General features: G+C 52.1%; 1 protein-coding gene across 4 annotated transcripts in view; it reads left to right on the top strand.

Moving 5' to 3' along the window:
* Positions 1-11180, top strand: part of cica (capicua transcriptional repressor a) — a 35303-nt gene extending 24123 nt beyond the window's left edge. For 2 of the 4 annotated variants that reach the window (XM_017439535.3, XM_017439534.3), the window contains exons 5-22: positions 173-338; positions 619-718; positions 797-979; positions 1051-1177; positions 2067-2239; positions 2478-2610; positions 3484-3566; positions 3767-4358; positions 4868-5010; positions 5095-5258; positions 5343-5568; positions 5648-5897; positions 6318-6469; positions 6568-6707; positions 7569-7720; positions 8016-8150; positions 8229-8354; positions 8712-11180. In XM_017439535.3, coding sequence (XP_017295024.1) covers positions 173-338; positions 619-718; positions 797-979; positions 1051-1177; positions 2067-2239; positions 2478-2610; positions 3484-3566; positions 3767-4358; positions 4868-5010; positions 5095-5258; positions 5343-5568; positions 5648-5897; positions 6318-6469; positions 6568-6707; positions 7569-7720; positions 8016-8150; positions 8229-8354; positions 8712-8974 — 3308 coding nt within the window. In that variant the 3' untranslated portion in view covers positions 8975-11180. The remainder of the gene's footprint in view (positions 1-172; positions 339-618; positions 719-796; positions 980-1050; positions 1178-2066; positions 2240-2477; positions 2611-3483; positions 3567-3766; positions 4359-4867; positions 5011-5094; positions 5259-5342; positions 5569-5647; positions 5898-6317; positions 6470-6567; positions 6708-7568; positions 7721-8015; positions 8151-8228; positions 8355-8711) is intronic. The other 2 variants (XM_017439537.3, XM_017439536.3) reach the window with 2 other exon arrangements.
* Positions 11181-12858: the final 1678 nt, after the last annotated feature.

Raw genomic sequence — 12858 nt, 5'->3', positions numbered from 1 at the left:
CAGCAGCTAAAAGCAGCAGGACAGGAGCTAAAGACAGCAGCTAAAAGCAGCAGGACAGGAGCTAAAGACAGCAGCTAAAAGCAGCAGGACAGGAGCTAAAGGCAGCAGCTAAAAGCTAAAATCGGTTCAGAGTTTGTAGGTTTTGTGACCTGAACCCGTTTTTGTTTTTCAGAGCCTCGCTGCGGCGTCGCGCTGGTGAGCGACGGGCGGGCAAACCCTCTGGACCCGGACAGGAGCTCGCCGTCCTGCCCGTCCTCGACCAATGACAATCCTCCCGCTGACAGGGGCGGGGCTGGGGGCGGGGCAGACAGCGAGACGGAGAGCGACACAGACGACCCGTAAGTGTTTTTTTTTTTTATTTAAAATAACTGTTTTGACTGTCCCTGACTTTCAGCTGTAGTTTTGCTAATTTAATCATTTTGCTAAATTTAACTTTTAGCTGCTGTTTTATTATCTTTAGCCAGAAATTTGCTAGTTTTAGCATTTTGCTCTGGTTTTGCTGATTTATGGCTTTAGCTTTGAAGAGCTGTTTGGCTAGCTTTACCTTTTTAGCCAAAAAATGTCCAACTGTTAGCTTTTAGCTGCTGTTTTTATTTTATTATTTTTGTGCTGATCCAGGTTCTCTCCTGGCGTGGCCAACGAGCCGTCCCCGTCCTCCGGACCCATGAAGAGACGCACCCAGTCCCTCAGCGCCCTGCCGAAGGACGGAGACAGGAAGGTCAGCTGACGCTCAGGAAGGAGATGCGTTCAGTAAATCAGCTGTTAAACCTTCTTCTCGTTTCTGAAATGCACCCAGAGGGAGAAGGACCACATCCGCCGACCCATGAACGCCTTCATGATCTTCAGCAAACGCCACCGGGCTCTGGTGCACCAGCGCCACCCCAACCAGGACAACCGCACCGTCAGCAAGATCCTGGGGGAGTGGTGGTACGCGCTGGGCCAGAACGAGAAGCAGCAGTACCACGACCTGGCCTTCCAGGTCAGTAAGGACCCTTCTCCGGGCTCGGGCTCCTCCGGGACCTGCTAACGCTCCTCCTCTTCCTCCGTCAGGTGAAGGAGGCCCACTTCAAGGCCCACCCTGACTGGAAGTGGTGCAACAAGGACCGCAGGAAGTCCCTGTCGGAGTGCCGGGGGACGCCGAAGGAGCTGCGGGAGAGGAGCATGTCGGAGAGCATAGGTGAGTCTCAGAAGCCTTCATGTCTCCTGATTTCTCCTGGACTAAAAATAGCCTCAGGTTTGTACGAGAGTGAACTTCCTGCTGCCACCCCTTTAGTGACACCTGCTGTTCAGGAGGGGAACTGCAGGACGCGACACCTCTGATAAAACGGTTTAAAAAGTGTCACACCGAGGAGCCGAAGGTCGCAGCTGAAAGATGACTTCAGGTCGAGCCGTTTGCTGCTGGTTTCCATGGAAACGATGAGGCGTAAAACGGCAGAAATACCTGAAAACCCCGTCTGCCTCCGTGAGCTACGAGCTCGTCTTCAGATCGAACCCTGAAACTTTCAAACAAATCTCCGAACAGACGAACTCAACTAGAAAATATTTATTTGCTTTTATGGCGTCCAAAGATGCAGAGATCCTGCAAACGTGTCGATATTTCTGAAAATTTCTATTTTTAATCGTCGGATCTCTGTGCCGTTTCACTCTGAGGTTTGAAAAAAGCTGAAATTTTTGACAAAATGTTGAAGGAATTCTTTTGTTTAATATGAAACTTTTTAAATCTACGATTGTGGATTTTTAGTTTAGATTTAAATACATTTTACTTAAAAAAAAAAGTCATTTTAGAAGATCGTTGCTCCTCCGCCTCTCATGCTTTATCAACATCATTAATCTGCAGACTTTTATTTGTGATCAGTGTCAGCTTCTAAAACTTTCTTTCAGCTCAGTTTTGTCCTTCAAGGCTAAAAATCATCTAAACTAATATTTAAAAGCTTCTGTTTTGCTTCTGTTGATGTTCAGGCGTTTTTTCTGTAACAGGGAAGCAGATCTGACCTTTTTCTGCTTTATAAGAGCAGGAGGTCGTATTGATCCGAGGTTTTATCGATCGGCTTTCTTCTCGTCTCCAGACGCCCTTTCAGAGTCTCCGGTGGCGGAGGGGAAGGGAGGATGCTCGGGCTGGCCGGGGGGGTCGGAGCGCCGAGGGGGGCCCCTGGGGGCCCAGCACCCGCGTCCCCGAGCCTTCTCCCAGAGCGCCGTGCACACCCTGGAGCAGAGGGAGCGCGAGGGAGACCTGGAGAAGGTAGGAGCTCGGACCAGGTTCTGGAGATCAGATGGAGCCGCTCGGTTCTTTGACGGTTCTGACCCCACTTCAGACGGCGGGTGGCGCTTTCTGTTTCAGGAGCGTCCAGACGAGACGTGACGCTTTTTACAGAAACACAAAAAGTCTTTTTCAGTTTTTTAAGATCCGAAACAAACGGGCTGCTTTGAGCTGAAAACATCAGATCTACAACTTCTTCTTCTTCTCTCCGCTCCCTCAGGACGACGGGACCGCCCTGTTTCGGAGCCGGCCGCCGCCTCAGACGCTGTGCCAGGGCGGAGCCAGCGAGGACGCGACCAGCGACGAGGAGCGGATGGTCATCTGCGAGGAAGAGGGAGACGATGACGTCATGGGTGAGCCGTTTGGTTTCAGTTCTCGTGACAGACGGAAACCTCAGCCCTCTGAGTCAGAGGAGCTGTCGTGTTGTAACACACGGTTACAACACAGCAGCTAAAATAGACGCTGATAGTGATACTAACAGTTTTAAGGCAGGCGATCCAAACAGCGCCGACCAGCAGTCACACGTCCAGTCATGGTTCAGAGGTTTATGTTGGTTACATAAAAAATGAGGAAATAAAAACATCAGATGAACAAAAACACACAAACCGTTTCAGCCTGTTGTTGTTTATTCAACATCAGAAATTAAGACGATCAGGATCAGAACCTGCTGAGGTTCCAGGTGGGTGTTAGCACAACGCCAGGGCGGAACGACATCAGCAATGACCTCAGAGAAGCAGCTGCCCATCAACCTGGGAAGGGTCAAAGGTCATTTAGAGCCCATCGTTCTACAGAGAGAAAGAAAACATCCTGGCAGATTCACCCTGAAGGTCAGACCGTGCAGTGCTCAGAGACTCTACAGTCCTCAGTCAGCAGGTTAAAAGTCAAAGGTCAAAGCTCGACTTCTGGAGCAGAACCAGACCAGAGGACAGATGTTTACCCAGAATGCACTGCAGCTGTCAGCACGGTGGTGGAGGGCTGATGGTTTGGGCTGATTCTGGAGTCAGATGTGACAAACAGGACAATGATCCCAAACACAGCAGAACGGTCCAGAACCAGAACCAGAACCTCAGAGAGCTGAAGCAACGCTGCAAAGAAGAGTGGGCCACAACAACCTTTCCGTTCGGCTGAGTTTTGGTTCAGGCTTTTAGCTCCTCCCCTGGCTGCGGTTGTTTTCATCGCCTGTTAACGTGTCTCTAAAACACAAACGTCTCGTGTCTCCCCCTCAGAGGACTCGTGTCCCGAAGGCTCCATCGACCTGAAGTGTAAAGAGAGAGTGACGGACAGCGACGAAGACGAACCGGACGGACAGGTGGGAGCTCGTTAATCACCTCCGACTGATTGTAAATCTACGTTCAGCTAATTCAGGAGGAGGGTTACTTACACTAAATTCTGTCTTTTTATGCTACTTTTAGCTTTTAGCTGATGTTCACAGCTCAGTTTCAGCTTCTTCGGGGAATTTCAGTCAAGTCATTCGGCTCTTTGGGTTTAATTTTATTGTCTTCCCTGCAGCCCGAGCCTCCCTCCTCCCCCCCTATCCCTCGCTCCGACTCCCCCTCAGTCAGAGGGGACGGAGAGGGAGGAGGTGCTGAGGACGGCGCCGAGGCGAGGAAGAGGGAAGACGATGACGAGGAGGAGGAGGAGGAGGAGAGCGATGGAGGAACCAGAAGGGAGGATGCAGCGGGAGGTGGAGGAGGTGGGCAGAGCGTCCTCGGGGGGGTCCGCACTGTGGTGACCAACGTGGTGCGCCCCATCGCCAGCAAGCCCGTGGAGGGCGCCATCACCCTCAGCTCGCTCCCCCAGGAGAAGGCCACGCTCGTGATCGGAGGAGGCGGAGCCGCAGGGGGTGGGTACCTGTCGTCGTCCTCCCCCCCCGGTCCGGTCAGTGTAACCCCCGTGGGGGGCGGCGGCCTGGTCACTAGCCTAGTTCTGGGGGGGTCGTTCCCTGCTGCCCAAACCCTGCAGCTCATCAGCCCTCACCCCCAAACTCACCCACCCGGGCTCCACCCCCCTGCTGCCACCGCCTCCCTCACGCCTCCACCCAAGGTCCACCCGTCCTCCCCGCAGCACGCCCTCCCCCTGCAGCCGGGGGCGGGGACCAGAGGTGAGACAGGAAGTGAAAGAAGTCAACATTTATAGAACTGCGGTTCTGAAAAAGCTGGGAAGTTTTTATTGTTCTAAAACTAATGCACCCCCATACCATCAGAGAGGCCGGCTGACACATCTGTTCACATCTGGCTTCAGGGTGAACTGTGTTTACAGACAGAACCAGAACCAGAACCTCCCCCTGACCTGCTCAGCAGTTATAAAAAGCTCCTGGAACGATCCAAACTGACCTCCTCGTTTCTGAGATTAATCCAGTTTAACGTTCCACATGTTTACTTTGTTCTACTTTCAATAAAATATCAGGTTTTTAAATTCTTGCACAAACTCCCAGCTTTCTCAGAGCCGAGGTTCCAGAAAGGTTTATAATTTTCCACGAGCTGTTGGCTGGAAAGAGGAGCACCCGCCGCCCACTCGAGAGAGAACCAGAACCACGTCGGTACCTGAAGTGTCCTCGCCGTCTCCCTCCGAGCCACTCAGTCCTCCGTCTCTCTCCCTCTGTCTCATCAGTCCAAACCCAGTCGCCGGTCCTGCAGAGCAAGATGCTGGTTCCCATAGCAACAGTCAGAACGGGGTCCACGCCTCCTCAGCCTTCCATTTCCCTGGTGGCTCCGCCTCTTCCTGTGCAGAACGGGCCTGCAGCGGGAAACAAGGTGAGAGTTTTTGTAAATATTGACGTTCTTCCAGGTGATAGTCTGATCCTGAAACGTCACACAGATAAGTTGTTTCCTCCTCAGCAGATCATCCAGCTCGGCTCCATGTCGGTGGTCCAGACCAACGTTCATCCCGCCGCCGCTGCAGCCGTGCATCCTGGGAGTCCCTTCCCCGTCTCCGTGGCGACGGTGATGGCTCCCGGCGCTGCCCCTCCACAGACGGTCCTGCTGACCTCCCCGCCCACCAGGTCTCTGACTTCCCCCCCTCATTGGTTTTTTAAGCCTCGCCTCAGAGACGCCGACACACCTCACAAACGTCTGTCTCCTCCCAGGATCACCTACGTCCAGTCCAAACCCGGCGTTACCACGGCGACGCCCCAACAGGCCGCACAGCCCCCAGGCCCCGCGTACCTCCCGTCACACCTCGCAGCCCTGGGCTTCGCCACCATCGCCCCGGCCGGGCAGACGCTGGTCCAGCCACTGCTGGCGCCGGCTCCGCCCCTCAGCTGTCAATCACAGATGCCCCTGGGTCAGGCGGCGGCGACCGCCGGCCGTCAGGTGAGGGAGGGCGGGAACCCGCAGTCTTTCTCGCTCGCGATCCCCCGAACGAAACGCCGAACATCTGTTTCCCCCTCAGGTTCTAACCGCCATCTACCCCACCCAAACCGTGGCTCTGGCCGCCGGGGTGTCGGTGACGGCCGCGCCGCCAGCGCCCGCCGCTCCAGCTCAGGACCCGATCCACCCACCCTCCCCGCCGGCGACCTCCCAGCCTGGACCCGTGGTGGAGGTGGAGGTGAAACAGGAGAACCAGCCGGACGCTGAAACCGACGGGTCGACCTGCGACACGAGCTCCTCCTTGGGCGGCTGTGGGAGCGCGGGAACAGCAGGTAAACGGTTTCTAAACTCCGCCTCCATGAGAAAAAGGAGGAGAGGAGGAGGGGAAGAGGAGGAGGAGGAGGAGGAGGAGAGAGGAGAGGAGGAGAAGAGGGGGAGGAGAAGAGGGAGAGGAGGAGGAGGAGAGGAGGAGGAGGAGTGGAGAGGAGGAAGGGAGGAGAGGAGGAGGAGGATGAGGGGGGGAGGAGAGGAGAGGAGGAGGGGGTGGAGGAAGAGAGGAGAGGAGGAGAGGAGAGGAGGAGAGGAGAGGAGGGGAGGAGAGGGGAGGATGAGGAGCTGCAGGATTTAACTCTGAAGCTGGGAGGTTGTTGTTGAACAGCGGAGCTCCTTCTGAGGAACGAAGCTCGTCTGTCGTCCTGCTCAGAAATCAGAAGCATCTCCTCCTCCTCCTCCTCTTCCTCTCTGTGTTCCAGTGAAGAAAGAGGAAGACGTCGGTCTGAACATCAAAGAGGAAGACATGAGGGATGAAAGCGGGAGAGAGAAGCAGAGTGAGACGGATGAAGAGCCCGACGGCGAGAAGAAACGAGCCAAAGAGACGGAGAGAGACGAGCCGAGCAGCAGAGAGGTGAAGACGCTCCCACAATGCACCATCATTATTGTTGTTGTTGTTGTTGTTGTTGTTGTTGTTCGACCCGTTGACATGTCTGAACATCTCCTCGCCAGGCTGGACCTCCCTCCCCACCTCCTCCACCCTCAGGTTTGGACCCGCCCCCTCCACCAGCAGAGAGAGACGCCCCCTCTACCTCCAAGAAGAAAAAGTTTCGACCCCCTCCGCTCAAAAAGACGCCCGACTCCCACGACAGGTGAGAAACTGTCTCTGCTGCAGGCGCCGCCGCCGTCAGACGCCAGGAAGCTGGTTCGTGGTCGCGAGGCGTCCGTTTTACCCTCACACCTTCCATCAGTGTCCTGTAACGTGTCCCGACGCCGCCCGGCCGAGGCGCACTTCCTGTTTGCCGTCCGCGACCCTGAAGAGCCACCGGCGTCTCCGCGGTCGTTTTAAACTCAGATGTTTCTACGTTTAGCTGAATCAGTCGTAAAGCTCGTAACCACGCCCACAACAACTCCTGACCAATCACACGACACTTGGAGCTGCGAGGAACCGATCGGGCCTCGTGGCGAGAAGCGGCGAGAACAAAATGACGCCGTTTTCATCGCGCAGCCACGAAACCGACTTCTGATGGAGGAAAAACCGAGCAGCAAACCAGGAACTGAAACATTTAGTCATAATTTCTGTTCTCTGTTTAAAAGTTTAGACTTTATGATCGAATCTGTGGATCTGTTGAAAATAAAACCCAGAAAAACGCCGAAGGAAACGCGTTGGAAAAAATAAAACTGATTTGTTTTAGTTTAAAACTTGCAGAAGTGAAGCTAAAAGCTAAAATTAGCTCAACTTTAGCCTAAAGCAGAACAGATGCATGAAGTTCACTGCAGCTAAAGATCTAAAATTAGCTTTAATGAAGCTAAAAGCTAAACTTAGGAGAACTGTAGCTAAAAGGAGACAAAAACTGAGCAAATACACTGAAGGAGATTTTAAAAAGTGGTTTTAATGTGTTTATGTGTGTAAATAAAGTAAAAATCTTTCAGAAAGGATAAAAGATGGAGGCGGCGAGGTGTCGCCTCGTTTAGAAACCTGCTGCACGGTGGACTGACGTTTGTCTCCGCAGGGTCCTGTCGGAGACGTACTTCGAGGAGCGTTTTGCCGAGCTTCCAGAGTTCAACCCGGAGGACGTCCTCCCCTCGCCGACGCTGCAGAGCCTGGCCACCTCACCCCGAGTCATCCTGGGAAGCTACCGCAAGAAGAGGCGCAACTCCACGGGTGAGGCGCTGACTTCCTGTTCGCTCTGACAGCCGAACCTTCGGCTCGTTCGGGAGAATTAAAAATATTTAACTTTCTTTACGGAGAAAGCTTAATCTCACTACTTGCTGTAGTCTTGCTACTGTTAGCTTTCTGCTGCTTTTAGCTGTTAGCTAGCCTGTCGCTACGTTTAGTTTCAGCTGATAGAAAGTTGAGAGATAATCACCATGGCAACCGGTGACGCAGCAGATGTACTTTTAAGATGTTGTCCGACTCGAAACTGATGGCGTCTCTCTGCCTCGGGGACCCGGTCCAGACCTGGACGCGGCGGTGGAGGACCCGAGCTCGCCGCGGAGGAAGACTCGCCGCCTGTCCAGCTGCAGCTCGGAGCCCAACACCCCGAAGAGCGCCGCCAAGTGCGAGGGGGACATCTTCACCTTCGACAGAACAGGTGAGCGGGAGCTCCTCGCCGGGTGCCGCTCTCTGACGGGCGTCCCCGGTCCTCCGCTGACGTCTCCTGTCCAAACAGGTCTGGAGAGCGAGGCTCCTCTGGGGGACCTGGACAGGGTCCCGTACTCGTCTCTGCGCAGGACGCTGGATCAGCGGCGGGCGCTGGTCATGCAGCTGTTTCAGGAACACGGCTTCTTTCCATCAGGTAGGCTGAGCACGGAGAGGACGGAGTGTCCTCACAGTGGGACAGAGACCACATGTCTCTCTGCAGTTCTTCCAGAGGTTTCTGACTGGACCACTCAGTTTTACAGCTTCTGTCTGAAATAAAATAACCGAGGTCGTAGTTTCAGTGAAGCCTTCATCTTTCGTCCAACCTTTAAAGATGTTCAGATGAGGAGGACACCGAGTGACGAAGAGTTTCGAGTCTCATTTTGTCCCATTCTTCTTGAAAACACGCCTCAAGTTGTCCAACAGTGCATGAAAGTCTTATGTTGCTGAGACCCAACAGGAAATAAGTCTGTTAGCTGTGATTTCTGTCCTCTTCGTCTTCGTCTTCCTGCAGCTCAGGCCACGGCTGCCTTCCAGGCGCGCCACTCGGACACGTTCCCCACCAAGGTGTGTCTCCAGCTGAAGATCCGCGAAGTCCGTCAGAAGATCATGCAGACGGCCACGCCCGGATCCCTGGAGCCGGGGGGGCTGTTTGAAGCCAGCCCCTCTCCGTCCCACAGCTTCTCCTCCAGCCAATCAGCGCGTGAGGACGGGGGGACGGAGCAGCAGGGGGACAAAGGCCCGAGCCCGGAGGAGCCAAGACACGACGGGTCGTAAACCGGAGGAGACGGGAGGGATACCAGGAGAGGAGAGTGTGTGAAGCAGTTCCACCAGACGCTCCTCCACCGTCCAATCAGACCTCCGGGCGTCCAATCAGACCTCCGGGTGTCCAATCAGACCTCCGGGCGTCCAATCAGACCTCCGGGTGTCCAATCAGACCTCCGGGTGTCCAATCAGACCTCCGGGTGTCCAATCAGACCTCCGGGTGTCCAATCAGACCTCCGGGCGTCCAAATCACATGCAAGTCATGATGAGTCAAGTGCTTCTTGTAGTTTATTTTCCAAGAATCCTGAATGTTTTTAGAGAAAACCCGAGCCCAGGTCTGCTTGCAGTAGTTTGTAGTTTGAGACACAAACTCTGTGGTACACACTCTCTATCTCTCTGGTACACACACACACACACACACGGCAGGGTTGGGCGGTTGGACCAATATATCGACCATCAGCGATAGATTTTTAAAAAATGAATATTTTCTGCTTTTAGCCAGTTTAACTTCCCCTCTCAAGAGTTCTGATCGGTAAAAACGCTCTGATTGGGTCAAATCCACCTCCTTTATTTCCAGCAGCGGCGCCGGGTCGGTCCGGACCGCCGCCGATCAGCCGCGAGACGCCACTGACGCTTTTATAAGAGCTGAGCGAGCTCTTCGTTCAGATGCAAAATCCATCTAATAAAAGTTATTTCAGGATGAAGATTTGTTCAAGAACCAAGAAAAAAACAAAGAAGCTTCGTAAATTTAGTTGTTTAAAACAACTTAAATTTTAAAATATGACCTTTGGAGTCATTTTAAAACGAACCACGACATAAATATCTGTTTTATTTACGTTGTTGTTGTCAGTAAAGCTGCCTGATTCCCGGCGCTGCGGTGGAGAGGCGTCACGGATTCAAACTTTTATAGAGAAAAGTTTTAACCGAAACACCGAAGCTCTGAGTTAATATCCGCCATCACCGTCCGAAGACGTTTCGCTTCCCGTCCAGGAAGTTTTCCCAGTTTAAAACTGGAGAGTCTGGAGTTCCAGACGAGATTAACGTCCCTCCCCTCCCTCTGGAGGGTCATCAGGGTCTTTGTTTGCTTGCCTCTGCAGAAGGTGCGGCACGCTCTCCAGTGTCCAGCGAGACGTGTCCAGCTTTAGGACAGATGTGTCCAGCTGCAGGACAGACATCTCCAGCTGCAGGACAGACGTCTCCAGCTGCAGGACAGACGTCTCCAGCTGCAGGACAGTCGTCCAGCTGATGTCCCAGAGGACAGAATCTGCTCCGACACCAGATAAGGTTTTCCTGCAGGTTCCAGTCGTCTGATGTGGCAGGAAAGTTGTTGGACCCACGATGACCGTTGGAGAGACTTGAGCCTGACGCCCAACCCTGACACACACACACACACACCCTCACACACACACTCGAGACACAGCCAGCTCTGGTGCAAACCTCCAGCACGATCCCACGCACACATCCACCAAATCAGACTGTTACTCTTGGCTGTCCGTCCCCAGGAGCCGAACCCAGGACGGAGACACACAGAGACACTTTGTCCCTCGTGGTGCAGATGCAGTTGCCAGCCAGACACTTAACCCCTCAAATGCCATTAACCCCACCCCGCTCCTCGCCCCCCCTTCCACTCCTCAGCACCGTGGTGGGGCGGCGAACACAACCCCAACGACCTCCACTGATACTCCACAGCCCCTGGATGCTGCAGGACACACACACACACACACACACACGACCCTGGTGGGACGAAGCCATCGGCCTGCACAGTTTCTACTGATTGTAACGAGGACAGAGTCGAGACGCAGTGAGACCAATCTTTGCACCTTCAGCCGCTGCCGTCAGGGCGGAGCTGATTCCTGCTGGGGGCTCTTTCCCCCCCACCTGAAACAAAAACAAACTGTGTGAGCGTAAAGAGATTATGGAAAGAGACTTCTGGTTGTGAGGCTTTGAAGACTAAAACTCGACGGAGGACAGAACTGGAGAGGAAGCAGAATCCTCTCTGAATATTCCCCCCTCCCCCCCCAAACAAAAAAAACTAAACTCTGAATGGATATGATGTTGCTTTCTCTTGTTATCGTTGCCGTGGAAATAACCAGTTTTACCGTGGCCTGTTTTTCTCTCGTGGTTCTGTCGTGTTTCTTCTCCAGCATAAAAAACAAAAAAAAAAAATCACAAAAATGACAATTTCCAAAAAAAAAAAAAAAAGACTCTGGACGAAGAAGGGGGTAAAATCAGTCTGTGCCCCCCCCGTCGCCTTCTCCAAGATTTCTCACCAGATGCAGAAGCTGGGGGAGCTGGGGGAGCTGGGGGGGGCGTTGTTTTTGTTTTTGTTTTCTTTTTGTAAAAACAAGAAAAGAAAATCAGGTGTTTGCACAATTTGTGCGTCCCGTCCTGTTGGGGGATCGCCACGAGTTAAATCAGGAAAGTATTGTTTTTAGTAGATCCGTAACCACATTTCTCCTTCTTCCATGTGTCCCCCGTCCTCCCGTCCTCCCATCCTCCCGTCCCCGCCTGTCCTCACCGCCCCCCCCCTTCAAGGTGTTAGAAAGTGCCCTTAAGCACTGGTCCCCGGGTCAAGCGCTATGTAGCTCAGGATGGTTCTGGTTAGGGTTAGTTCAGGGAAAGCAGATCCTAGACCAGCCCTGGAGGGCAGTCTCCGGATCCGGAGCCCTCCCCTCGTCCCTCTCGTCTCGACACTTTATCCTTTCCCATCAAATGGTGCAATAGGACATTTTATTTTACGTCTTTTATTTGTTGAAAATGGGTGGGCTGTTTATTTTATTTTATTTTTTTTTATTATTATTTGGGGGGAAAGGCTCTGTGCCATAAATAATAAATTCAGTGCAGTCAGTGAGAGGAACCAGCTGTTGGTTGGAAAATAAAAAAAAGAATCACAAATATTGTTGTTGTTGAAGAGATAGAGAGCATAACTTACTAAAAGTCAAAGAGAAATTTCAAATAGCACTTTTTGGCTCTTTGCTTTGGTGAAGAGTGGGGGTATAGATATTATTATTATGGGTATCTCTTTTATTTCTCTGTATACAGTTGGATGTGTGATTTAAAAATATATATACACAGGTATTTCCATATTCGGTGCACTTCGGTCTGTGTTTGGGTGTGTGTATGTTTTGGCACATGCAGGCAGTTTGTTAACCTCAGCGACATTATCCATAATATATTTTTCATTCTACTCAAGAGGCAGTATTTTTATAGTCACCGTGACTATTTTGTCAGCCACCCAGACTGTTAATAAACTCAGTTTATTCAGGAGAAATAAACACGAAGCGATTTCTTCAGGAGTAACACTCAGACACAAGTACAGGCGATTAAAGACTATCGATTCACGTCACTTTGGGGTTCTTTAGGGCTGTTTTCAGTGTCGATCTGCATGCATGTGCGATCACATGCACACCTGCACACGCCCACACGGACACGTGCGCGCTCTCACATGTATGCGTGTACACTGTATGATTGTGCTTCTAAGAGAAAATGTCCTTACTTTGGAGAAGGAGTTTTAGGATGAGCGAGGTGAGTGTTAGCTCATAAAGCAGGCATGTTGACCATGTGCAATATTTCTAAACGACAAAAAAAATAAAAATAAATATTGAAAATATTAAAGATCTAACACAAAAACTCCTGGTGTTGGTTTTCTGTGGCTGTTTGACTGGAGAAATGAGAGGCGCCGAAGGATTCACTGAGTAAACGAGCCGAAACTGAGCTAACAAGCTAAAAGAGGCAGAAAGCTAAAGGTAAAACTGGCAGAAGGCTAGGAAAAAACTGCAAGAGGTTAGATAAAAGTAGCAAAATTCTACCTAAATCTAAAAGAACAAAAAGGCTAAATAGTAGCTAAAAGTAGTAAAAGGCTGGCTAAATGTATCAAAAGGTGAAAGCTAATAAAC

The sequence above is a fragment of the Kryptolebias marmoratus genome, linkage group LG5 (genome assembly GCF_001649575.2).
Source record: "Kryptolebias marmoratus isolate JLee-2015 linkage group LG5, ASM164957v2, whole genome shotgun sequence".
Classification (NCBI taxonomy): Eukaryota; Metazoa; Chordata; class Actinopteri; order Cyprinodontiformes; family Rivulidae; genus Kryptolebias; species Kryptolebias marmoratus.
This window is presented reverse-complemented; position numbering and strand designations above follow the sequence as displayed.